Genomic DNA, 27,117 nt, shown 5'->3' on the forward strand with positions numbered 1-27,117 from the left:
AAATGCATCACGACGTCTCCAATATCCCAATAAATGAAGAACTGGGTGAGTTTTCTCAGCACTCTATACACAGCCTCCTACTAACGGAACAGGTCGGAGGGAAGAGGGTGAGGGAAACTAGGAAGGAAACAAAGGAAAGAAAGAGGGATGGGAAGACGACGGGAGGGCAAGGGAGGGGAGAGGATGGGGCTGGCTGGGGATGCCCTTCTGAGGAAGCAGGTGAAGGCTGACCTTGGCGCCCTGACCTGCGGTCACTGTCCCCCAGCATCAGGTGCACGTGCAGCCTCTGCCCCCCATTCCCTGCCTCCACTCAGGACTCCTTCAAGCCCATCAGCTTTTGCCTGCCTGTGGGGCGCTCCCTAACACTTCTGAAGCTCCTCTCTCTGCAGACACAGCTGTGTGGTGGGAGCTGACTTCCTGCTGGGGAGTCTCTGAGCTGTCCCCCACAACAGTCCATTTCCTCCAGGACACCTACCTCCCCAGAGGGCTTAGGAGGCATTCCCTGGCAGGGAGGGGCAGGGCAGGCAGGATGAGGCTTTGTTCGCCCTTTGCTCCTGCAGCTAATTTTAGATCCCTAACAGCTGTTTGCCTCAGAGGCCGTTTCACCAACTGTAAAATGTTCCGGTGGACCCTCATGTAATTCTAGGAAAGTAAAATAATCCTGTTTTGTAGCTACTGGCTATTGGCCCTCAGAAAGATTAAAGAGCTCATTTAGCAGAGAAGTCTAGACCTTGACACTTGTGACTCCACACACAGTGCCCTGCTCCTCAGTGACTCCCAGGGGCTGGGGAGTGGACCCTGGGAGCCCCAGAGCACCCAGTGGGAGACCAAAGGACAACCAACTGCAGCCAAGAATACAGAACCTGCAGGGGACACATGGGGCCGCCTCACTCTAATGCCAAGGTCTCCAGCTTGTGTTTTTCCAACAGATCAAAAAAGTGAACTTTCAGATCCAGGTCCTTCTTTCTCATCAACTCCTCCCGGGCTCACAGACAGATGCCAGCAGCCAGGAAATCTGTGTGTAGTGCACAGAGGCCCAGCTCTTTACAGAACAGGTGGCAAAGGCTCTGAGTCAGAGCCAGGCAGAGGAAGAGCTCAGAGCACCTGGGGCATCCCTCGGCTCACAGCAAGTAAAGTGTTAACACAGATACTCAGGTCTTGGGCAGAGCTGACTGTCCATAGGTCTGGCAGCTTCATTCTTTCCCAAGATTCCCCATTCTCCCCCCTGAATCCCTGCCCTGTCGCTGATGCGAACTGGAAATTATTCAGGGGACTGCTCAGATAGAAACATCCATACACCCCTACTTTGGGGGAGACCATGAACCCTTTCTTCCAAGGTCAGGAGCCCGAGTGTGGCTTGGGAATTCTCTGGCAATGTCAACACTCCCACCTCAGACCAGAACACTCTCGCATGTGGCCTTGATATGCTCTGAAGCTGGACAGCTTCTGCTCTCAGGTACTCAGTAGAAAGACTCAAGTTTGAGAGTGAGAGTGTGAGATTTTGTGGTGACAACAGCAGGAGTGCAGTATCACAATCACTGTGTAGCAAGGCAGAGGAAACAGGCTTCCTTACCACACGCCCACATGTCCACCGGCTTCCCGTAAGGATCTTTGCGCAGAACTTCTGGAGAAAGATAGCCAGGGGTGCCAGCAAAACCTGGGTGGGAGAACAGGTGTTGGTGAGTCAGAGCTGAGGTGAGGATGTGAAATGGAAACACAAGGAAGAAAATGGGGGGTGGGGTGGGCAGGCTCAGCATGGGCCAGGCTTGTCAAAATAAAGAGAGGTACTCAGAGTACTAAAGGGATGGGGATTACTCATTTTCTCCACAGCAATGCCAACATGGACCTGTCCTGCTTGACAACTTGGGGACCTGCTGGAAGGTTCATTTAAAAATACATCTCTGGAGCCCAGAGACCCTCAGAGGGTGGAGCACGAACCGCATCGTGCATGGGGTCCTGGGCTCAATTCTGGGCACCATGTGGAGCACCGTGGACAGCACTGAGGTGCAGTGAAGCTTGGGGCTCTCTCTGCCTCTCCAGGTAAACAGAATAACAGCAGACTTGGGGTGCGGGAGCTCAGTGGTATTGCAGATACATGTGGCCTGTGGTTTCTCCTCTCATGCCAGAGTTAGAAAACTCAGTATACCTGACTTGAGGACTCACAGCCACTTGGTAAGGAGTTGTTATTCTCGTTCATGTGGGATAACAACAAAACCTAGGAAGGGTATTAGAACATGCCACCCCAACATGAGCTCAAAGTGACTGCCCAGGAGCAGACCGTACAAATCAACACCCCCCCCCCCCAGATTCTGATCACTCAGTGTGTCTCTCTATAGGTTCCTTCCTTGCTCCCTCATACCTGACCGTCCTCCACTCAAACCTCTTTTCCAAGGTCCTGTTATGTCTCTGCAACTGATCTGTCACTCTTTGGTAAAATGGTATCTAAGCCCTGAGTCTAGTCTATTTCTTTTCTAGGAGAACCCAATAAAAATTAAAATAATGGCATGGAATAAAAAGTGTGCATAAGTTCTGCTAATTTTCCTTTGGTCATTTTAGTCCCTAACACACCCCCCCCCCCCGACACACACACACACACATCTAGGAGAGGGAATAAAATGAAATGAAAATAAGGAGGAGAGTATGGACAGGGTTGGGACCTTGCAAAAACTAGGGCAGCTGGTCACGATAACCTGCATGAGGTTACTCTAGGCAGCACCCACACAGTACAATGGAAGCCCGGAGCAGACTGCCCAGGGCAAGTGTAGAGTAAAAAAATGCTGGGTAAGTATCTTCCAGAGTGAGGCTATTTCGGTACAGGGCTGGGCGGAGTGCAGGCTGACTGAAGAGCTTAGGAGAAGGAAGAAGCCCCAAACAGACCCGAGAGCTCGCTGTGTACTAATCCAGGCTCTGAGTGGATTTACAGCTGAAGAGAAAACGTAGGACAATTCAGATGAGTCACCACCAAGCAAGTATCAGCTAGACTTTCCACTTCAGAAAGAGCTGTGGGGAGAAAGCTAGATGGCACCAGCTGGTGTCTTTCCAACACTAGGTAGAACAGACTACAGATGGGGGTGCTTCAATTACCAACTTGTATCAAAAATCGGGATATTGCTCTTGTGTCTCAAAATACTACTTTTCAAATAGAAATCCTAAAAAACAAAAAAACACGCACTATTTTACAAGTTTCTGCAAAAACACATAGAGAGACACAAGGAGAACAGGGGCCAGGCTGTGGCACATCTGGTTGAGTGCACATGTTACCATGCCTGAGGACCTGGGTTCAAGCCCCTAGCCCCACACCTGCAGGGGAGAAGCTTCAGGAAAGGTGAAGCAGGTCTGCAGGTGTCTCTCCTTCTATCCCTCTTTAACTCCCCATCCCTTCTCAGTTTCCCTCTTCCCCATATAATAAAAATAAATAAAAGGAAAAATGGCTTCAGGGAGTGGTGGATTTGTAGTGTAGGTACAAAGCCCCAGCGACAACCCTGGTGGCAATAAAAGGGAAATAATCTTTAAATAGATAAGCAGATCAATAGCTTTCATGCATTTCTCACTCTGAGAAACCAAACAGAGGAAACAGGACCATTCGGTTAGCAACATTTCCACGGCAACATGCAATCATGACAAGTCTTCATAAAAAAAAAAAAAGAATGTAAATTGGTCCAACCTCTGTGGAGAACAGTCTGGAGAACTCTCAGCAGGTTAGAAGTGGACCTACCCTGTGACCCTGTAATTCCTCTCCTAGGGATATATCCTAAGGAATGCAACATACCCATCCAAAAAGATTTGGGTATACCTTTGTTCACAGCAGCACAATTTGTCATAGCCAAAACCTACAAGCAACCCAGGTGTCCAACAACAGATGAGTGACTGAGCAAGTTGTGGTATATATACACAATGGAATACTACTCAGCTATTAAAATGGTGACTTCACCATTTTCAGCCCATCTTGGATGGAGCTTTAAGAAATCATATTAAGTGAAATAAGTCAGAAACAGAAGGATGAATGTGAGATGATCTTATTCACAGGCAGAAGTTGAAAAACAAGATCAGAAGAGAAAACACAAGTGGAACCTGGACTGGAGTTGGTGTATTGCACCAAAGTAAAAGACTCTGGGGTGGGTGGGGGGGAGAGTGCAGGTCCTGGAAAAGGATGACAGAGGACCAAGTGGGGGTTGTATTGTTATGTGGAAAACTGAGAAATGTTATCCATGTACAAACTATTGTATTCACAGTCAAATGTAGAACACGAAACCCCCAATTAAAAAAAAAGGAAAAAAAAAAGAGCAAAATCAGTCTTTCATGATGCAAGATTGTGGTAACTATATTTTCTCCTTTAACAGAAAAAAATTGAAACAGTTTAGAAGTAACACTTCTAGTCCCCTGGGACACCGGTCTACCTGGATATTTCACTGATAATTTTCCACCCATCTTAGTTACAGTGAGGCAGTGTGGTGTTTGCAGCCACTGGGGTTGTATTCAGAGCAGAGCCAGGAAGACTGAGAAGGGGACATGGGAAGAACAAACACCTGAGCTTGAAGATTAGGACTTAAAATAATGACTGCCTTGGGGCTAGGTGGTGGCATGCCTGGTTGAGTACACACATTACACTGTGCAAGGGCCCAGGTTTGAGCCCCAGTCCCCACCTGCAGGGGGAAAGCTTCACAAGTGGTGAAGCAGGGTTGTGTCTCTCTCCCACTACCTTCCCTCTCAATTTCTGACTGTTTCTATCCAATAAATAAATAGTGTAAAAAAGAAACATTTAAAAACTTAAGTAAAGAAATGACTGTCTTGTATCTGTGTAAGCCTTTTTTCCTTCTTTCTCTCAAAATCATGAGGTCCCCTAATTCTATGAAAAACTACTTTGACAAAAACTGAAATAATCAAACAGAATAAACACATTCTGGAATGCCTCCTGTTATTTTAGTGTCCGTACTTATGTGTCTACTCTAATAGGATTAGGCAATACTCCGAAACAGTGGCATTGCTTATAATGAAAAGAGTTTTCACCCTCGTTCAAATAGAAAGGCTCTCCTTCCCCATCACTCCCAAATGTTGATGCTGTATTTTGATTTTTTAATATTTATTTATTCCCTTTTATTTCCCTTTTTTATTGTTGCAGTTATTATCGATGTCATCATGTTGGATAGGACAGACAGAAATGGAGAGAGGAGAGGAAGACAGAGAGGGGGGAGAGAAAGACAGACACCTGCAGACCTGCTTCACCACTTGCTAAGCAACCCCCTCTAGCTGGGGAGCTGGGGGCTCGAACCGGGATCCTTACGCCAGTCCTTACACTTTGCACCACCTGTATTTTGATTTTTTTTAATTATTATCTTTATTGATTTGATAGAGACAGCCAGAAATTTAGAAGAAGGGGTTGATGGAGAGGGAGAGAGACAGACAGACAGACACCTGCAACAGTGCTTCACCATCTACAAAGCTTTCCCCCTGCAGGTGGAGGCTGGAGGCTCAAACTCTGGGTCCGTACACCCTGTAACATCTACGCTTAACCAGGTGTGCCACCACCCAGCTCCAAATGTTGTCTTTTGAAAGAAAAGATCAAATACTAGAGAGTGTGATGGCAGATAACAGTAGATAAACAGCACAGCAGGTCATGAGCATGCAAAACTGCCTTTACTCCTAAAACCAAAACTATGATGTCACAGTACACCCTAAAGAGAGGTAATAGACTACCCACTCTTAATCTTTCGTGGGGTTACGGAGCAGTTTTACGTGAACTTGAGTAGAATTGGCAAATAGATAAATCAAAAGTGTGTGCATTCTCTTCAGCTTGGAGATTTTCTCTATAGTTCTGGCCTGCTGAATCTTAGCATGTAACATGCACCTCTCAGAAGTCAAGGCTCTAATGGGTGCTGGGTTGTGAGGAAAGCCGTGGCATACCTTTTCTTTCCTTCTTTCTTTTTTTTAAAATTTATTTATTCCTTTTTGTTGCCATTGTTGTTTTATTGTTGTTATTGTTGTTGTTGATGATGTTGTCGTTGTTGGATAGGACTGAGAGAAATGGAGAGAGGAGGGGAAGACAGAGAGGCGGAGAGAAAGATAGATACCTGCAGACCTGCTTCACCTCTTGTGAAGCGACTCCTCTGCAGGTGGGGAGCCAGGGGCTCTAACCGGGATCCTTACGCTGGTCCTTGCGCTTTGTTCCATGTGGGCTTAACCCGCTGTGCTACTGCCTGACTCCCGGCATACTTTTTCTGTGCAACAGTGCGACAAGCCAGAATGGTAGCAAGACAGTTCTGAAGCCCTGAAGACATGGGACATGCACTCCTACTCTGTCCTTGTTTCTCTGGGACTGGATGGCTTTGAGCAATGACTCCTCATGGGCCAGCATAATAGCACATTTGGCTAGTGCTCTGCTCTGCCAGAAGTATGTTATCAGATTTCTTGGTGTCTAGAAGAAAAACCAAACCCTTTAAAAGGATACAACATGCTATCATCACCCAATCAGCTAATCTGTTTTACATGTGAGCTCTATAGAATTTCTTGGGATTCCTTCTTTTTTAAATATTTATTTATTTATTCCCTTTTGTTGCCCTTGCTGTTTTTTTATTCTTGTAGTTATTATTGTTGTTGTTATTGATGTAGTCGTTGGATAGGACAGAGAGAAATGGAGAGAGGAGGGGAACACAAAGAGGGGAGAGAAAGATAGACACCTGCAGACCTGCTTCACCGCCTGTGAAGTGACTCTCCTGCAGGTGGGGAGCCGGGAGCTAGAACCGGGATCCTTAAGCCGGTCCTTGTGCTTTGTTCCATCTGCTCTTAACCCGCTATGCTACCACCTGACTCCCGCTTCTTGGTATTCCTGAAGTAAGTAGGAAAAGATGACATTCTGCCTCTGCACTTTGGCATGTGTGGATCCTTCTGTCTCTGAAGCTGTTTTCTAGCGGGTCAATGAACAAATTCTTCCTTTTTAGGAGGGCAGAAGCCTGATCGCAATTCCCAGGAGACCCTTCATCACCACCTCTCCCTACACCACCCCCCAAGATTTCACGCTTCTTCCTTTGTAATGTTCCTGAGCACCTCGTGTGCACCTCTTTTCTGATGCTTCCACGCTGCTTGGTGAACAGGTTAACTGTGCACACAGTTAACTAGTTAACCATACAGGAGCTCTAGTAGCCTGCTCTGCCCATTTCTGGGACATCCCTGTCACTTTCTGTTGGACCCCAACTCCTGCTACTGACCCATTCTTCACCTGTGAGGACCACGTTCTTCCTAGGGTACAAAGACTGCATCCCTGAACCTCAGATTTATGTTCCTAACCCCAGGTTCGACCCTCTTTCAGTCTGCAAGTACCAGGAACAGATTTACTCATGCATCCAGATATCTTAGAGCAAACGCCAGGTTGGGAGGCGCTACATTCATGGGGGTGGGGCAGAAGGGTTGGGAAGACCTACTGAAAAAGGTGGTGCTGATGGTGGGGAGGGACCATAGACAAGAATAATAGTCAAGTCTTAACTGCACCAGGCACAGCTGAGCAGGACCCTGCCACTCCCAAGTCTGACTCTGGCAACAACTTACCTTCTTGGGAGGCACCCTACAGGCAGAATAGAAACTGCCTTTGAGGGATAAGGATGTTTCCTAAGGATGATCTGATGAGTGGAGAAGGCAGAATGTAGATGTTTTACTGTTCCTCCCCTGCTGACTCCCTAACAATGGCCCTTCTCTTTCTCCTTCCCAAAGTTCACCGCTTGAGCTGAGCTAACTAAAGATGGTGTCTCTCCCAGGTCAGATGAGAAGTATGTGAGCATGTGAGTAAATTTCTCTCTATTTTCCTCTTGTTGATTTGTCCAACCTCTTAAGAAATCAGAGGGGTAGAGGATGATTCCTTCTGAGTCCCTCACAGAGGATAAGCAGCGGAAAATGGAGTCCTGATGCAGACTTAAGACCAAAGAAGGAGAAGGCACCATGCCATCCACTCCTTGAACCAGCTGGGGCGGCTGAGAGAGACACGGTGCATGGCAGAGCTCTGGGTGCACTGCAGGCGAGGCAGGCAGAGCAGAGTGTGCCAAGGAAAGAAGTGAGGCCCCTCGAGTTCTTGTTCTACTTGTTGTTCAGGGGGAAAGTAGTGAGAAAGAACTGAAGAGACATTTAAGACAACATTATAACCTTAACACAACAAAAGTCAGAAAAGAACTAAGGGGAGTGTCTGGGGAGAGGTTATATTTTTGAACCTTACATGAAAACCAGGGTAGTGGTGAGAAATGGACAGAGAGAGAGGGAGACAAAGATAGGGAGAGAGAGAGAGGGAGAGGGAGAGGGAGAGGGAGAAGGAGAGAGAGGGAGGGAGGGAGAGAGAGAGAGAGAGAGAGAGAGAGATCAAAACACAATCTTTAAGCCTGGCAGAAATGCAGATTTTTTTAGAGTTCATCGCTTCCTTAATCGTAATGACACAAATTTCATCATTCTGAAGTTTAAAAGTTAGCAAAGGGTAAGTATGTGTGTGTACTTTGGAGCAGGAAGATGAGATGAAGCATGTAAACACTGCATGGGGATCTTTAATTTATAGACTATATACTGTGACAATATTTCATAAAGATATTAAAACCTTATAATAGCTGTAACAATAGGATCACAGAGGAGGTAAACAATTGTGTTTTCCAGTTTTGGGTACCTCTAAAGTTTGGAGTGAACATTTTCCTTTTAAATAAAAAAAAAAGTGCTCTTTGAATTGTGTAATCACGCTCATTCTTTGTACAGGATCTATGTCCTCACACACCCATTCAGCAAAAACAAAAGCAACCAAAAACCATCAGCTTGTTACTCACTGCTCTCTGAAGAATACCTTCCCCTACTTTATTTCTAGATTCTGCACTCTTTATTGCTGATAAAATCAAAGCCATATGATGGTCAGGTGTGTAGAAGGTACATTTCCATAGGGTCTGGGGTGGGGGGGTGCGGCTGAGCCTGGGGAGCACATGTTACACAGATGGGCTTACTCACCAAACCATGCCTGCTGGTCTCCTTGGACTTCTATGGCTAAGCCAAAGTCCGCCAGTTTCACAGCTGCTCCCTTGGATTTGCTAGCTAAAAGCAAATTCTCAGGCTTTATTTAGAAGGGAGAAAAAGAGAGACTGGAGTAAGGACCTATTTTTGAGTGGCTATTTAGAATAAGACAACATTTGACAAGATCAGGGGTTAAGAACAAAAGCAGAAACAGTCATGCACCGTCCTCTCTCCCGAAGACTGTCATCCCTAGCTCCCAGGGTAAATACAGCTAGAAAACAATTACAAACAATCATGTGTGCAGGCTTCCCAAGGGCACTGAGAGAGTGTGGGGCGGGAGGGAGAGCACCCGTGGGGAGAGACTGAATCAATGCAGCACCAGTCTTGACCTGCTCACATGCTTCTCTAAGCTAGTGGATGCCCCGACTTGGCCATGGCTAGGGACTCAGAAGCTGAACAGAGCGCAGGCATTTCAGCAGAGGGAAGCTTGGCGAGGCAAGGAGGGGAGTTGGCCCAATCTACAGACACTTGGCAAATGAAAGTGTGCAAATTAAATCCTAGTTGACATGAAGAGTTTGGACCCAAACGGAGTGATTTTGCTTCTTCAATGTTTCCAAACAGTTCCTGCAGAAATTTGGGAGTCGTCTTTTGAATTATGTATTAAGATTGCTGTCTTTAAGAATCTGTTTATCCTTAAAGGCAGAAAGAGTGCACAATTTGCCAAATGTTAAAAGTTAGCTTCCCCCCCCCCATAAAAGCTGTTTATTAAAGGCAGGATTTTCATGTCTCCAAAGTGTGACTCAAAGCACTACTTATATATGTATCTTCATGTTCAGAATACTATGAGAGAAAATACATTTTAATTTTCCTTCTTTTATTTATTTATTTATTATCCTTACTCAAGAACTAATCACTCAGACTTGAAGTTAGGTTGTGTCTTATCTCACTGTTTCCCAACCTGGGCACTGAAGCACACAGTACATTTCAAAAAATCATTACCAGGGCACAATCCTGATTTTTCTCTGCACCACCTTTGTAGACGTTAAGGAGCAATGGGAGGAGAGGGGGGTTAAGAAAAAAAAGAGGGACGGAAAAAAACAGTGAAGTTTACCACTGCCAGGTATCTGAACCAACAGAAAGTCAGATCAGTGAAGGCATGCACGGGAGAGTGGTTCAATAAATGCAGAGGTGTGTCTCAGACTGAAAAAAAAATTGGGAAACAGTGGATTCTACAAGTCTGAATGCCAAAAACTCAAGTCAAACTGGTGTGGTGTACAGGTTGACAAACAATGGATTTCATGAAATTGGCTACTTCCTTCTTACTGGTGGTCATTTTGACCTTTTACAAACACGGCCTAGACCAATAATGTACTGAGTAAGCCAGCCATGCACATTAGCGAAGACTCAGAGGCAGGACTTGGAAGGGGCGAGGTTAAGTCTAGCAGAAAGGAGAGAGCATAGGTGAGTAAGTTGGAACCAAGTACCAGTCTTCTTCAGGCCACTGCTGCTCACTGCCATCAGATCCACTATTCAGCCAATTAACTGGTCACTGGAAGAAGCCTTTGTAATGTTTGGGGAGCTGGAAGAGGCTAATGGATTCCTTCAAGACTAAATATTTAACTTAATTTGGTCTTTGGGATGCAGATGACTCAAGCATACAAAAGCCTTCTATGGTGAGTGAGTCTGGGGGGAAACCTAACCTTCAATGTGACTCGGAGCTCTGGTGGTCTAGAGGCAGACTGTGTTATCTCACCATGTTCCTTTGTTCTTATTGGACACTCTGTTGTCACGTCTGAAGTTTACCGTTCAATCCTTTCATGTGTTCGCTAATGTAACCGACAGGTAGTTTCCAGCTATGGGTTTACAGCATGGAAAAACCACCTCCAACTGGAAGCAACCCTTCCGCTTCTCTGCCGCCTCCACCTGTGAAGGCATTGAGGCATCAGCCATTTCTGCTGATGTACCTCCCTCCACAGGTGGGCTGTGTCAGCCAGACTCCTTCCAAGAGCGTGTGCCTGTCACATTAGGTTATCACAAGTACTGGAGGTCATTTACTTCACGAGGGATTGAAGTCTGTTGGGCAAATACCAGTGTCATCAACGAATCAACTTTTGAAAAATGTAATGTGTTTTTGTTCTTACTACTAAGCCAAAATGCTCCCGGGCTGTGTGCCAGGCACTGGCCCCCTAAACAACATTGTATGTCTGCCCTTTCCGGAAGAAACAGAACACCTTATGGTCTTTTTATCAGTAGCCTCTGAGTGGCTGGGCAACTCCTCGCACCGAGAGGTGACCTAAAGGACTGTTCCTGAGGGTCCTAGAAATCCAGGGAAATGTGGCTCTGCCTGCATCCATGTTTTTTACTTTCTACCTGTGAGAACTGTTCAGCTGCAATTATGCATGGAGAAGGCAGGCTACGGGGAGTCTGTGTATAGATTGAAAACCCAAGCACACTGAAATTGGCTTCTAAGATACAGAATTCAGGACTGCAGAACTGGAAAAGGAGGCTGAGCAAATACTCTCTCAAAGGCGTATGTGCTTTACAAACTGTTTACAAACTGCCAGCTTCCACAAACCAGTCAAAGACAGCATGCAGGCTTGCTTTTTTGGTATACAGGTATTTGGAATAAGCCCAGTTGACCAATCTTGTTAGCATCTTCTACCACTCATAGGGGCTCCAACTAAAGATACAGATAGTGCTGCCAAGTTCACTGGCAAATGGGTCCAGATTCTGAATACTATCAAAATAGTTAGGTTCCAGAAAAGTTGAAAAAGAAGGGTTTTTCTGTTAAGCAAGGGCTACTTCCTTAAAAAAGGAACTTCTACCTGTTTTTACTTATTTATTCATTCCCTTTTGTTGCCATTGTTGTTTTATTGTTGTAGTTATTATTGATGTCGTCGTTGTTGGATAGGACAGAGAGAAATGGAGAGAGAAGGGGAAGACAGAGGTGGGGGGGAGAAAGATAGACACCTGCAGACCTGCTTCACTGCCTGTAAAGCGACTCCCCTGCAGGTGGGGAGCCGGGGGCTCGAACCGGGATCCTTACGCTGGCCCTTGCTTTACACCACCTGCTTTTAACCTGCTGCACTATCGCCCAACTCCCCACTTCTACCCGTTTCTATTCCAATACTGCATTTTAAAAGAAAAAGCAATTAAGTAAGGTGAGGCTAAAAACATGGATCTCCTACAGCTGCTACGAAGAGGATTTAGAGAAAGGACAAAGATGTTGGCTTATGCCCCATTTGGCTGCTGTTAACTGTGCAGACATGCGCAGCTCATAGAGTCCTGAGGCTAGTTACCATTAGATCAATTTGGTCATCATACGCTCTAGTACAAGGTAGTACTGGTAAAAATTAAATTCCACTAGGATTTTTTTAATGTTTTTAAAAAATATTTATTTATTCCCTTTTGTTGCCCTTGTTGTTTTGTTGTTGTAGTTATTGTTGTTGTTGTTGGATAGGACAGAGAGAAATGGAGAGAGGAGGGGAAGACAGAGAGGGGAGAGAAAGACACCTGCAGACCTGCTTCACCGCCTGTGAGGCAACTCCCCTGCAGGTGGGGAGCCGGGGACTCGAACTGGGATCCTTATGCCGGTCCGTGTGCTTTGTGCTACATGTGCTTATCCCGCTGCACTACCGCCCGACTCGCAGGTTGTTTTTTTTTACAGTTCTGTTTTTCAAGTATTTTATTTATTTTATTTTTGAGAGAGATGCAAAGAGAGAAAGACACAGAGAGAAACTCCACTAGGTTTTACCGGAGGAGCTCTCCTCTCTGCAAAGAACAGTATCCACGCTCATGTGTACCTCACACAACCCAGAGCACTGGCTGTAGCAGCATGCAGAGCAGTGAGTGTGTGTGGCCTGGAGAAGGTCTGTGCCCCATGGTGAAGTGCAGTCTGGGAAGTCCATCTTGGCATGCTGAGATCACCCTCAAAACCTTGTGGCGCAACCCACTTTTGAGGTCGGGTTTTAAAGACTCTCGTGCCAGTCTCACCCAAAAGCTTCTTCCCCACCCTGTTGCTTCCTCATGAGACCCAGTGTCAGCAGCTGTTTGTAGCACATGGGCTGGAGGGAGCAGCAATGGTGGGTGGGCGAGCCTAGGGCTGCACTTGGACTCAGCGGCACAGCAGCTTCCGCCTCCTCACTGGAGACTTCCTTTAGACTGTCCGAAAGTCTCAGAGGACCTCTGCAAGTTGTTGGCATTGAAGTAAAACATTTCAAAGGGACTAGGGAGATGAAGAAACCGCTCAAAGCTCTCATTTCTCAATGAGGTGGGGAAGGTTCTGAAAGATGAAGCCAGATTCCCTGCCCCTGTCCTCTTTTGTTTTTTTTTTTTTGTTTTCCCCCAGGGTTATCACCAGGGCTTGGTGCTAGCACTATGATTCCAGTTCCCAGAGTCCATTTGTCCTTTTTCTTTTCTTCTTCTTTTTTTCTATTTTATTTGACAGGACAGAGAGAAATTGAAGGGGTGGGGGTGGGAGGTAAACAGGGAGAGAGAAAGGGAGATGCCTATAGACCTGCTTCAAGTCTTGTGAAGCAGCCCCCCTAAAGGTGGTGAGCAGGACCAGAACCTGGGTCCTTGCACATGGTGAATGTGCGCTCAGCCAGATGTTCCAAACTCTAGCCCTCATCTTCATCCTCTTACAGATGTTCTGTGGAAGGAATGCCTCTGTCTCACTAACCAGGTCTCACTTTCACCTGGATTACTCCTAAATATTTCTACCAATCTCCAAGTGAAGCAGTGGGAAGGCCTGTGCAAAGGACAGAGCTTAAACCTTCCTTCACAGACATGCTGAGATGAGCACACATCATGTGCGTTTCTGTGTGAGCAGAGTGCTTATTGAGGAACGGACTCTGCAAAGGTGATGGTCACATTCTCTATTAGTCACATCTCAGACTTGTCCTTGTATAGATATTTCTCTAACCAAAAGCAAACACTGGGAATAAACAGAGCTTCCCTTAGTGCTGTGGTACTGTCCTGTGGTGTGGGAGCTGGAATCTGGGCCATGTGCTGGGTAAGGTACATGCCCTGCCTGGTGAGTTCTCTCTCTAGCCCACCTTATTGTTATTTTATGCTTTTAAAAATAAGTATTATTCAAGAAAATCAAGCTGTCAGTTTTATGACTCTTTTTATAGTATTTATTTATTCTTACCAGAGCACTGCTCAGCTCTGGTTTATGGTGGTACTGGGGGTTGAACCTGGGGCTTTTGGTGTCTCAGGCCTGAAAGTCTTTTGCATAACCACTGTGTTATCTTCCTGGCCTACATTATTATTATTATTTTTAAATCTTTTTATGGGGGTAATAATGGTTTACATGACCACTGTTGGCACGTGAGGTTCTTTCCTTCTTGTCTGGAAATCACTTTAAAAAAAAAAGAAAGTGAGGTTGACTTTTGTGTTTTCTTCTCCTCACTGGAAAGTCTCCATCTCCACATAGACTGAACCAGACTGTGCTTTGGTGTGTTTTCTGTCAGTTTTTCCTTTGCCAAGGGAGGCGTGAACAGAAGTTCTGAGAAATAAATCAAATGGACATTTGCGGAGTTGAAAGGCCTGGTTGGTGAGCTGGCCCTGCCCCCAGCTCATGTGGTAGAAGTCCATTGTGCAGGCGCCCAGCACAGTGACTCTTGCTTTGGATTTCTGTAGGAAGTGGATGCCTGTGCGTCTGCCCTGTGCCTGGTAGGTTTCCAGCAGCCAGTCATGATGTACGGTGGTAGGCATGGGTTCCATTGAGAACAGGGATTCCCAAGCATCACTGTGCATTCTGCTGGTGCCCCTGGCCTGCCTTCTTTCTTGTCAGCACACACTCTTGGGGAGATGGAAGGAAACAGCCTCTGTTGGGTCTGTGCCTACTGTCCACTGCTTCCCCACAGCCTGAAATACAGCAGACTCTCCAGAAAGGGAGACTGAGGAAGTGATCCAACTCCTAAACTGGTGTCAGGTGACAGCCATTTCTTAAACTTTTCTCTGGAACTGGGCTCTGAGGAAAGTGGAATTCACCCTGCTCCTAAAGTCACTCCAAATGAAGAATTCACAATTTGATATATATCACACTACCCAGGGTTAACAAGATAAACTGATGCTTGTCAAAAACCTCCTACAACATAAATTCTTTCCTCTTCTGACTATAAATGCAAAACATACACCTAAGAAATAAGTCTTTAGAAAGTCACCCTCAGGTATCCAGTATTATCTCTGGTGAACTATCTCCCTACCTCTTGATTGATAATCAGTCCACCTTCCTTGTCTCCATCCATTCATCTGAGGACTTTGTCATAAAATGACACCTTTCTCCAAAGGGCAAGCTCATTAATCAGTATTCTTGGCTGAGGCAATTTGCAAGGGTTGGCTTGCTGTGGAGAGATTCTGTTGCAGGCATGAAGCTTCCTGCTCCCACTTAAAGTCCTACAGACACTTCACGCTGTTCATGAAGTGGTTGAGCAACTGTTTCTGATACACTTGGAACTCATGAAGCGCTTATTGGAGGTACAGTTATTTAGAAAAGCGCAGCTATCGAGCTGTCTTTGACTTCTGTCCACTGTGCAGAGATGTTACGCTCCAGGTTTACAAGTGAGAAGACACATTTGACTTGACCGTCCTGCATCTCTGGGGACAAAAGTGGCACCTCTTTCTGACTCTCAGGCAGCAGCTAAGACACATTCTCCTCTATGGAGGACCAGCACTGACACACTCCCCTGTGGCTTTCTCAAAGGAGCTTTGAGCTGGTGGCCCCTTGGTTCCAGTCAGTTCAAGCACATGTTCCTTGCTCAGTTCTGTGGCACATGCTCAGAGTTCAGACACCCTGGGCTCGTGCTCGAGAAACGCACAACAACTGGCTGTTCTCTTTTGACGCCTGCAATTGCAACTGGCAGTTCCCAGAGATCCAACACCAAATCACAACAATCCACTTTGGATAGAGAGCCTGTTTTAAGCCCTTTGTGCTGTCTTGATATGACCCAAATTAAATGTGGCAAGTGAATTTCACTCTTTCCCATGTCTCATTCTCCACAGGCCACATTTTCACCTATTTCCTAGATATGCATTATGGTTCTGAAAAGAGACTCTCATGCCCGAGTCTCTGAGGTCCCAGGTTCAATCCCCTGTACCACCATTAGCCAGGGATAAGCAGTGCTTTGGTAAAAACAGATAAATTCCTAATTTCAGGGGCCAGGTGGTGGCGCACCTGGTTAAGTGCACACATTACAATGTGCAAGGACCCAGGTTTGAGCCCCTGGTCTCACCTTCAGGGGGAAAGCTTGAGGAGTGGTGAGGCAGGGCTGTAGGTGTCTCTCTCTCTCCCTCTCAATTTGTCTCTGTCTCTAGCCAATAATGAATAAATAAAATTTTTTTAAAAATTCCTAATTTCAGTTTTCCTAAGTAGAACATGTGTACTTTCTGTACTCCTCCGTTCCCAGATGATATAACTATGCTCTCCCTCCATCACATCACATTGGCTGTGCTAGCTGTACCTTATTCTTGTGACCTCATGGCTCGGATTTTTAAATGGCTCTGAAAGAGCTATAGCTGGGATGAATTTTTTTTCTTTTCATTTTTTTCTTTTTTTTAATGTTTTATTCTTGAACCTTGGAACCATTTTCCCAAAACAACTACCTCTTCAATCTTTTTCGGGTCACAGGACTGTTCCTTCACTGGCCTCCTTCTTGGAGTCTAGAAACTTTTCACTGCACGCAGCCACTGGGACTGAGAAGTGGCAGCAATGAAAGTCCTGCCACTCACTCCGCTAACTCCTTCTGGGGAAGCCTGGCGCCAGGCACAGTGGCTCCCTCATAAAGGTGTGAGGGCTCATAGGAGGGCCCAGCACAGAGGAGCCACCATGACTATTTGAGCTATGTGGGTCTGCCTCTAAAGCACGTCCTTCCTGACCAAAGTCCTATTCCCGAGCCATGGCGCCACCCACACTGGGGTCCCCTCTGCTGGTTCTCCATAATACATGTGGACCCACAGTCACTACTGATCCCTAGATATGCCTTAGACAAAGGCCGTGACCCTGGGACTTCAGCACACTGCCTCTGCTTGGCCCCACCTGCCAGGACCACCTCCTCTTGCTGTCTTCTGACACTTTTTCATCTGCTGCCTTCCACTGTCTAAGAAGCGCCAAAGAGTGGCAGTTACTCTGCTGTTCCAATGGCTCAGTCGAGTGCGAGCTACAACAGAGCTAACCTCTCTATTTACCCAATCGATTTTATTCAGTGTTGCCTTTCATATCATGAATCCACTTTGGGTGAACTTCATTCCTTGCTGAGTTGAAGGCACATGCATCCTGCGTTTACCGGGCAGAAGGCCCAGTGTTTGAGACTCTAGAAAGACACAGCAGGAGAAGCAGCCTGCCAGCTCTCGCCCCCTTCGCTGACTCTGGTGAAGATAAACCAACACGCCCTGTGGTTTTCTCACACAGAAAGGGACAAATCAGACTGCGTGCCAGACATCTGTGCTGGACACAAGTTGGCATGCGGATCATCATTTGCAAACAAAAATATATGGTCTGAGAAAAATGAAGGCACCACTGCACTGGAAGCCTGTTGAGTAGCCATGTTAAGGAGTTGATGCTTCTCCTAGCAGAGACCACTGGAGGCAGTCTGTCTACCGGGCAGAATGAGGGGCACGCCTGGGACTCTGAGTGTGTTTAGAGAGTGACCTTACTGAAGGAGCTTTGGGAACCAGACTCAACTGCTGTCAACCCAAATCCCTGGGTGGAAGGAAACCAAGCTATTAGAACTCATTCCATCCAGAGTTCCTGTCTTCTACAGTCAGAATGAACAGAGGGCAGCGAAATCGGAAGGGGGGACACAGCGGGCTACTTCTCCTGATGGCAAGCCACCCAGCTCCTCTGCCTTACTTTCTAACCAGAGCTCACGGCCCCTGTGTTATCCCAGGCACAGTCCTTCCAGGCCCTTGGCCTGGCCACTGCCGGCTCCATTTACACAGCTCAGCTGGCCCTGCCGTTCCATATCCTGATACCATGAAATGTGTTTTTTCTGGTCCCGGGAGAGAATTTTGGTGATTTTTTTCATCCTCGGCTTCTCGAGAATACATAACGGAATGAAGTGTTCCAAACTGGGCCACGGATTTCTCATGGGGGGGGGGGCAGGGGTTGAGCAGAGAGACTTAGATGGGTTGCGGAGACCATGGCTCAACTGCAGAGCTCAGGACTTACATCTATCTGTGAGGCCACAGGTTCCAGCCTTGGCACCACAGTGGATAGGCTGGCACTCTGGCTGGCCTCCCTCTTTCTCAGATATATCTTTTAGAGAAGACATAACAGGGCCGGGCAGTGGCGCACCTGGTTGAGCGCACATGTTGCCATGTGCAAGGACATGAGTTCAAGCCCCCAGTCTCCACCTGACGGGCGAAAGCTTTGAAGCAGGGCTGCAGGTGCCTCTTTTGGTTTCTCCCTCTCTAGCTCCCCTTTCCCTGTCAATTTCTCTCTGTCTCTATCAAACAGATAACATATATATTTTTTTAAAGGAAAAGACATAGTAGCATATATCCGTGTGTGTGTGTGTGTGTGTGTGTGTGTGTGTGTGTGTGAGTATCATGGGAATATTACTTGGAAATAAAGTCTGCTTTACATTTTCCTATCTTCCCTAAGGATGTCCACAATCACAGAGCCAGGAGGTCCTCAGAGCTCCTGGGTCAGTCCTTAAGGGGCTCCTTAGCCCTGACTCTGTGCCTCAGGGTAGAACTCAATGTAGCCACTTGTAGCCACTTGACCTCTGCTCTGTGCACAGTGGTGGTTGCTATGGGCATGCCTCCAGGTGGCCCTGTGCTGGCTGTGGATGTGTGAGCCTGGGCAGGGCCAAAGTAACACGGTCCACTCAGGGTCACACGGTGCCCCAGTCACTCTGAGGAGGAAGGCAGCACTCGGGGTGCTGGGGAGAGGATTTCTCTCAGGGTGAACTGGGATTTGCTGGGGTCTTCAGTGCCCACTCCAGGTGATGCCAGAGAGGTGGCAGGATGGGTCCAAGCCACCTCACCGCTCACCCTTTTTGCCTTCACGGGCATGATTGCAGCTGAACAGTCCTGAGGCGTGTGGTGGTTGCTCTCAGAGGTGTTACTCACCTTCATGCCCCAATAGACTATGCCCATCTGATGGCAGTGGAGAGCGGCCTCCGGGATCTGCTGAATGCAATGACTGCATGCAAACACCAGGGGGCGGGTGTTAGTTCCAAGCGGATGCTCACTGTCTGTACACCCTCAGAGAGACCCGGCCAGAGTGCCAAGCCAGCAGCCAGCTGGGGTTGGAGTTCGACCACCTGCGGTCAGGGGAACATATTGCTGTAGCGGAGGGACCACACCTCAGGACAGTCAGGACCCTGCCAGATTTTTAAGCTAGAGCGGGGATCCCCTTGTTTTAGAAAAATCCGACTTAGAAATAGGTCACTGGATCAAGAAGCTCATTTCCTGGTTAATGGTCCATCCCAAGAAATGGGCTGGGACACACGTGTGATTTTTCAGAGCTGCTCGTGCTTCACCTCCTCCCCGCCAGAAAACAACTGGCTCCTCTTGCCCGCTTTTTCTCCTTTTGTTCCAAAGCTGTCACATTAGCTGTGGTGGAGGCACCATTAAGGTGAAATTAGGGTATGTAATGAATTTTGGATAAATCATTAACTTCCTTTGCTTTAATTTAGCTGGCAATTATTCTCTCTTGCCTGAGGGTTTGTCAGCCTCCAGTGGAGCAATGTTGTTCTGCTGCAGCGACCCAAGGCCTAGGGACACAAGTGATGTGGGAATCTGCAGGCGGACACACATCACAGGCCAAGCTCAACTCCAGACAAATGCCGGCCGCTCTAGGAGAGCCCTCCCCCCAGCCCCTGTGGTGGGTCACTGCTAGGACTCCCCACTGGGTGGAGTCTTTCTTTCTCAGGGTGTCCTTCCCTGTTCCACTATGACGTCTATCTCGCCTGCAGATAAGCAGACTGAAAGGTGTCATGCATTGTCATTTCACCATCCAGTGAGTTTAGGGGAAAGTTAGAAAGGGGAGGGGACCATGTGCAATGTCCACCCTTTGCCCTTTCCCCAGAAAAACAACAACAACAACAACAACAACAATAAGTCCCTCTGATTCCAATTTATGGGCTTCATATACTGACCTTCAGGTCCCTGTGAACTATGCCATTTAGGTGACAATGATTTACACTCTCTAGAATCTGCTGTATACAATGACTGTAAAGATACAAGGGTAGAATGGGAGGGAGAACATTGTAAAGGCACATAATCACATTAACTGGAAAACAAAATGAAAACTCCAACACAACAAATGGAGATTGTATTGGTTATAGTCTTTCTTTCTTTCTTCCTTTTTTTCTTTCTATTTGTTTTGTTCTTTAGCTTTCCACTGGAGTTAAAGGGCACCGAATAAAGCCGACCCCACTTCTAAGGAAGATGGCATCTGACACTGATTTTGTGACATGTGCAGACAAAACTATCTGTGTTGTGCATGTGCTTTGTCACTGTAAGTTCACAAATCAGATCATTTTAGACACAAGTCAAAAGTTTCATTAGCAGGGCGGAAACTTCATAAATAGTTCCTAGAAGGTTCAAGAAAAATTCTTCTGAAATAGGAAACTTAGACGAGTATTTTTTGGACACATCTAAACTGTTTTTATTATTATTAATAAGAAAGACAGGGAGAGAGACAGAAAGAACCAGACATCACCCTGCTACATAGGTTGCCAGGTATCAAACCCAGAACCCCATGCTTGAGAGTACAGTGCTTTATTCACTGCACCACCTCCCAGATCACACATCTAAGCTGTTTTCACATCTGAGGTCATGATTAAGCACACAAGTAGTAAAAACACGAGGGGAAACACAGATGAAGTGACAGGTGGAAAAAAGAAAGCGGGGGTTAAAATGACAGAGGGACATGTTTACCACTTGGATTCAAGAGTGATGCTGCTTGTGCAATAAATTAATAGGAAAACTAGTCTCCTACAACAGAAAGAGAATGTTAAGTTGGCTCGTGACAAAAACAAAACCTTCTTCTATTGACCTTCTCTGGAGGAGGGGTTGGATTTCATCAAAATTAGGTAAGTATAAGTTTTGAGTGCCCTGGAGCTCTGGCAATTATTGAAAGGCACTTTGGAAAAGCTCAGTAAAGCCTGGGATGGTGTCTACATGCACAATCCCTGTGATTCTCAGGAAAGGCCCCCTGCTGTCAAGGCAACTGCAGACAGTGAATGAGCTGGAAGGAATCAGTGACCCGCATGGCACTCATGGGTCTGCCTGGTGCACCTTGCCATCAAACAGGGCACAGTGATCGGGCGTGTGTACACTCCCTGTGCCGTTCAAGTGCAAGTGTGCACAGAACCACACTCATTTTTAGGACTCAGCCCACACTGCAACAGGGACAGCTTCTGCCATTTTGCAGACAGAATGACACTGCTCCAAACACTGTTTTAATTCCCACGGTGAATTAAAACAAGCCACTGGCATCTCATTGGTAAGGAAGGGGAGGTAAAAGTGAACAAAATGCACAACTGGTGGTGACAGTGACTTCCCAGTTCTACACTGAGAAGCCCTGACCCTGGGCTGTTAAACTCCAGAGCTCACTAATAGGTTGATAATGTGTGAAGCTAAATGATTCTTCTTCTCCAACAGTGGCCGTTTTGTACTACTTTGGAGGCGAAGCATGATGATACAAAGGAGTAAATAAAAATAAGAAGTGATGTGGAAAACTAAGAAATGTTATGCATGTACAAACCATTGTATTTACCACGGAATGCAAAACATTAATCCCCCAATAAAGGGAAAAGAATTAAAAAGAAAGAAAGAAAGAAAGAAAGAAAGAAAGAAAGAAAGAAAGAAAGAAAGAAAGAGACATGGAGACATGTGGTAGGTAGAAAGAAAGCTTATCAGAAGCCAGGCAGTGGTGCACCTGGTTAAATGCACATGTTACAGTGCTCAGGGATTCATGTCCAACCCCTGGTCCCTACCTGCAGGGGGAACGCTTTGCAAGTGGTGAAGCAGAGTTGCAGGTGTCTCTGTCTCTCTCCCTTTCTATCTCCCCCTCGTATTTCAATTTCTCTCTGTCTCTATCCAATAATAAATCAATAAAAATGTTTAAAAATAGGAAGTGGACTAAAAATGAAATAAAAATATACAACGAACTCAGGACTAGTAAGAGACCATGAGTTTACAAATTAAATGACCTTTTTCTTTTTATTGGTCCTTCAATGTGCTCCCTAGACCTAAGGCCAGGGAAGAGAATGTTTCTGCTTGTGTGGAGCTTTGTGTAAAAGCTACCCTGAAAAATTCAGGCTTAGTAAATGCCAAAACTTTATGTGGGGCCAGGTGGTGCACCTGGTTAAGCTATAGCATGCTAGGACCTGGGTTCAAGCCCCTGGCTTACACCTGCAGGGGAGAAGCTTCACCAGTGGTGAAGCAGAGCTGCATATGTCTCTTGTCTCTCTTCTTCTCTACCTCCCCTTACCCCTCAATTTCTCTCTGTCCTATCCAATAGGAAATAAACAGAATTATTGTAAGCTGGCATATGCACAGGGCAAGCCTGTGGGTGTATTCTGTGATTCCCACAGCTCTTCAACAGTGAAAATCAGCTCTATTCTCATTCCAACCAACAATTTTCAAACATACTAACAACTTGTTTAGCATCCCTTTGAAGAACAAAGTAAATAAAATGTCCAACCTGTCTAACATTCTGACTCTCTCCTGACAAGAGGGCAGGCAGCTATTTCTAAAGATGTTCAGAAGCCCCCGTTTGGAGAGGGAATGTCAGGATCTGGGGTGCACTGAGCAAGCAGTCATGTACTCGCTGTAGTGTCAGTGATGGCCAGGAACAATGGCACCACCCAAGCAGGTGAGATTAAGCAGTGGGAGGGACTGTGTGTGCATGTGGGCCTTGCAGGGAGGGAACACTAGTGATCTGACTCTGCTGCAGGGCGTGATGGGTGGCACAGGCCATCAGGAACTGAGCACCCATGACATTTCAGGGCCGCTGTGAGCAGTGAAGACAATTATCCTGGACTAGGGTTTTCAAAGCAAGTGCCGACTAAAGAATACACGCATGACATGCCAAGGAAAACACCACTGTGAGTAGTCTCAGTCACATCCAGGCAGGTGGAGTACTGTCACTTCACTCTTAAGCACTGCTTTGTGGGGACAGGTGATGGCACACCCAGTAGAGTGCACACATTACCAAAAGCAAGGACCCGGGCTCAAGATTCCCACTGAGAGGGGAAGCTTCAGGAATGGTGACGCAAGTCTGTAGCTCTCTCTGTGTCTCTGTGTCTCTGTCTCTCCCCTCCTCCCCTCTGAACTTCTCTGTATAAAAAGAAAGAGAAACGAAGAAAGGAAAGAAGCAAGGAAGAGAGGGAGGGAGGGAGACAGGGAGGAAGGAAGAGAGGAAGGGAGGGAGAGAGGGTGGGAAAGAAAGAAAAGAAGAAGAGAATGGCTTCCGGGAGTAACAGGTCCCCAGTGCAGGAGCCAAGCCCAGCAACAGCCCTGACAGCAAGTCAAATAAAGTAAAAACAAAGCAAAAATAAATAATTAAATAAATAAAATACAGTCACTCCTCCTTGTGGCCTAGGAAGTTTCCAATCAGATAAAGCATTAGTTAATGTTTCTCGTTTATGTGAAGGTTCTAACAATGATCAAGGCTGAGAGGGCCTCTTAAACTGTGAAATACCTGCATATATACTTTTCAAGGCAGAGTTCCAAGGGTTCCCAAAGTTAAAAAAAAAAGTTAACAATAAAATTTTAGTGAGGCTTTAGTGGGGCTTCTTGTAGGGAATTCCTTCTTTTAGTCACTGACTAGCCCTGGCTATTCAGTGGAACTTGCTGGAACACAGAAATGGTCTCTTGGTCTGCTGTGTTAAACTTGTCACCACTGGGTGCTCATTTATAGGCTTTAAGCACTTGGAGGATGGCCAGCACATCTGGTCCACAGAATTGGTCTTTGAAACCACTACATCAATTATGAAAAGGCAGAGAGTGAGAATTCATTGAAATTGAAATTGAACGAATCACATGGGACCAGTGCCTATTACGCCAGGCAGTCCAAGAGGATCTCTGTTGACTTTTCTTTTCTTTAAATGAACACTGCTCAGCTCTAGATCATGGTGGTGGGGGGATTGAACCTGGGACTTGATAGACTCAGGCATGAAAGTCTCTTTGCTTAACCATTATGCTCTCTCTTCCCATTAGAGGATTTCTTTTACTTTTTTAATTTGTTTATTTTACTATTTTTTATTGGGGCTATTAGAGGATTTCAATCTTACTGTTTTCAAAAACAGTTTGCCCTGGCAGAAGTCATTCCAAGCCAGCTGTAAGTGGGGTTGTAGCAGCTGATTGAGTGCTCACATCACCATGTCCAAGGACACAGATTCGAGCCCCTGCTCCCTAACTGCTGGTGGGGGAGATGCTTTATGAGCAGTGAAGCAGGTCTACAGATGTCTCTCTGGCTCTCTCTCTACCTTCCTCTCCCCTCTCTTTCCTATCAAATAAAACAAGAAGAGGGAAAACTGGCCAGGAGTGCTAGACTGATAGTCTTGTCACCAAACCCCAGCAATAACCCTGGTGACAATTTAAAAACATGCAAGCTAACTATAATTATAGATGCTAGATATAAAAGTAAACGTTAGACAAGACTCGTAACTTTTTTTCCCCCTCAAGGACTCATGAAAGAAATTCTCTGGAGAAAAACACATCAAGTAAGGGGGCACTCATGGGAAGGAGTTCGGGGGACAGGGTGTGTGGTGCTCAGAAATGTTCAGCGTGAGGGTGCGTCTGGACAGAGTGCTTCCCTGGAAAAGTGTCCTCCAAACGCTGAGTCTGTGCTTTGGCCTTGGGACAAACCACTTACCTGGCATCAGCCTCACTGTAATACTCTCTCGCCACTATGTCTTCAAACAGCTCACCTCCAGTCACTCTGTGAAGACAAACCAGATACTCATATAAAAACATCAGGAGACTTTGTTCTTATAATAAATAATCTGTATTTATGACATGTCTGTCTTTCCTGTTTGTCTTTGTACCACTGCATCCCCGGAATCTAATTTTCTGCATGCCCTCCACCTATGCTCAGCTTAGCACTGTGTCCTGAACACAGACGGAGGACCAGCTCTATGGTGACTATGGGGCATCTGCAGGCTGCATCTCTTACGAGGCACCTGCTGTCTAAATAGCTCTGAATATGCCTTTGAGGGCAAAAGCGGGGGGGGGGCTTCCAAAATAACATGTTTAGGCTGAGTGCTGGCTGATTTCTGTATAGTACTTGTAGTTCCTTCCCCTTCCATGGATTTGCAAGTGAACAAGACTCAGAGTGTTGGCAGTGTACTTGTCTGGCTGCCTTGCATGACAGTGCAGGGTAATCTCCTCCCTGGATCATCATCATCATCAACATCCTTATTATTTTTCCTTTAGAGGTAGGAGGTAGGGGGGAACACAGGAGAAAGAGCAAGAGAAGGGAAGGGAGAGGGAGCGAGACATCACAGCACCACTCCACCATTCATGGAATCCCCTTGGTGCTGTCCATGGTGCTCCCATCTGGCAGTGGGGAATGAACCCAGCAAGGCATGAACTCTACGAGGTGAGCTATCTTCTGGCCCAAGCGTATTGTTTGTTCCTACTGTGGCTGTATTTAGTTCTTCCAGGAAGGCCCTTCACACCACAGCCTCCTGGGGTCTCTACATAAAGAGACATCTCTGGGAATCGGACGGTAGTGCAGTGGGTTAAGCACAGGTGGTGCCAAGCACAAGGACCAGCAGAAGGATCCTTGTTTGAACCCCTGGCTCCCCACCTGCAGAGGAGTCATTTCACAGGTGGTGAAGCAGGTCTGTAGGTGTCTGTCTTTCTCTCCCCCTCTCTGTCTAACCCTCTTCACTCCATTTCTTTCTGTCCTAGCCAGCCAACAAGGACTACAACATGACCAACAATAATAACTACAACAATAAAACAACAAGGGCAACAAAAAGGAAAATAAATATTTTTAAAAGAGAGAGAGACATTACTATCTTGTGGAAGTGTTTCTTCTCTGGGTCCCAATGAGAACTGAATGGTGGCTGAATTTCCTACCTAGTGATTCTTGTGGTTTAAGAGCCCCTCTACCCACACCCCCAAATCATTTTTAAAAATTCAAAGTAAGATAGTTTTGGGGCAAAATTCCCCAAACACAGGAGTGTAGTACGTACTCTTCTTTTTCCTGAACCCAAGCCTACTCTCTGGAAGAAGCTCAGTGGAACTTTCTGTGCAGTCAATCAACTGCTCGTGTGCCTCAGACATTTATATGCTCTCATAAACACATGGAGCCACACCCACTTTGCTCACAAAACTGGAACTGTGTACTGTATTATCAATTATTGGGCTAACTGTGTTATTCATTTTATATTAAATCATGGACATGGCTTCACATCAGAAACAGAGGCTCAAGTAATAAGGTATAGAAGTATTTACAGTATATAAATTAAGTATGTGAAGGTATTTATTAAGTAATAAAATAAGTAATAATCAGATATAAATACCCCGCATTGAGACCTGGTGTGTTATTTCTAGCATGTAAATTTGTAGAAGTGAAATTGCTGGTTTTAAGAGTATACACATTGACATTTTTTTAAAAAAAAAAGTATTTTTAAATATTTATTTATTCCCTTTTGTTACTCATGTTTTAGCGTTGTAGTTATTATTAATGTTGTTATTGGTGTTGTCGTTGTTGTATAGGACAGAGAAATTGAGAGAGGAGGGGAAGACAGAGAAGGGGAGAGAAAGATAGACACCTACAGACTTGCTTCACCGTTTGTGAAGCGACCCCCCTACAAGTGGGGAGCCGGGGGCTCAGCACATAGACATTTTTATGGGAAGACAGTGTAGTTGACTTTCCACAGTGGCTGTGGCCCAACTCTGTGTGAATGCTGACAGGCTCATGGCAGGACTAGTAACTGTTAGTAGCAACTAACAAAACCATATCTATCTGATGGGGGAAAAAAGGTGTCTCTCGGTAATACAAATTTCTTGGTGGCTAGGGAAAGGAACCATTTTCTCCTGTATTAGTCATTTCTTTCTTCCTCTGCTAACATCTCCCTTCCATTGTGAAAGGCACCATCAGCTGTGGGGGTAGCCCTGTAAAGGCTGACAGCTGTGATTACCACATCTCACAGTGGACTGGCAGCATGTCAACTCCCA

The 27,117-nt window shown here is 46.1% G+C and overlaps 1 protein-coding gene across 15 annotated transcripts in view; it reads right to left on the reverse strand.

Moving 5' to 3' along the window:
* The window catches only part of CAMK2D (calcium/calmodulin dependent protein kinase II delta), a 268,870-nt gene that overhangs the window by 51,946 nt on the left and 189,807 nt on the right, over window positions 1–27,117 (reverse strand). For all 15 annotated transcript variants that reach the window (XM_060186075.1, XM_060186077.1, XM_060186074.1 and 12 more), the window contains exons 5-8: window positions 24,803–24,868; window positions 20,073–20,145; window positions 8,962–9,064; window positions 1,574–1,657 (exon numbers count right to left, since the gene is read on the reverse strand). In XM_060186075.1, coding sequence (XP_060042058.1) covers window positions 1,574–1,657; window positions 8,962–9,064; window positions 20,073–20,145; window positions 24,803–24,868 — 326 coding nt within the window. The remainder of the gene's footprint in view (window positions 1–1,573; window positions 1,658–8,961; window positions 9,065–20,072; window positions 20,146–24,802; window positions 24,869–27,117) is intronic.

This window comes from Erinaceus europaeus, chromosome 2, assembly GCF_950295315.1.
Source record: "Erinaceus europaeus chromosome 2, mEriEur2.1, whole genome shotgun sequence".
NCBI classification, from domain to species: Eukaryota; Metazoa; Chordata; class Mammalia; order Eulipotyphla; family Erinaceidae; genus Erinaceus; species Erinaceus europaeus.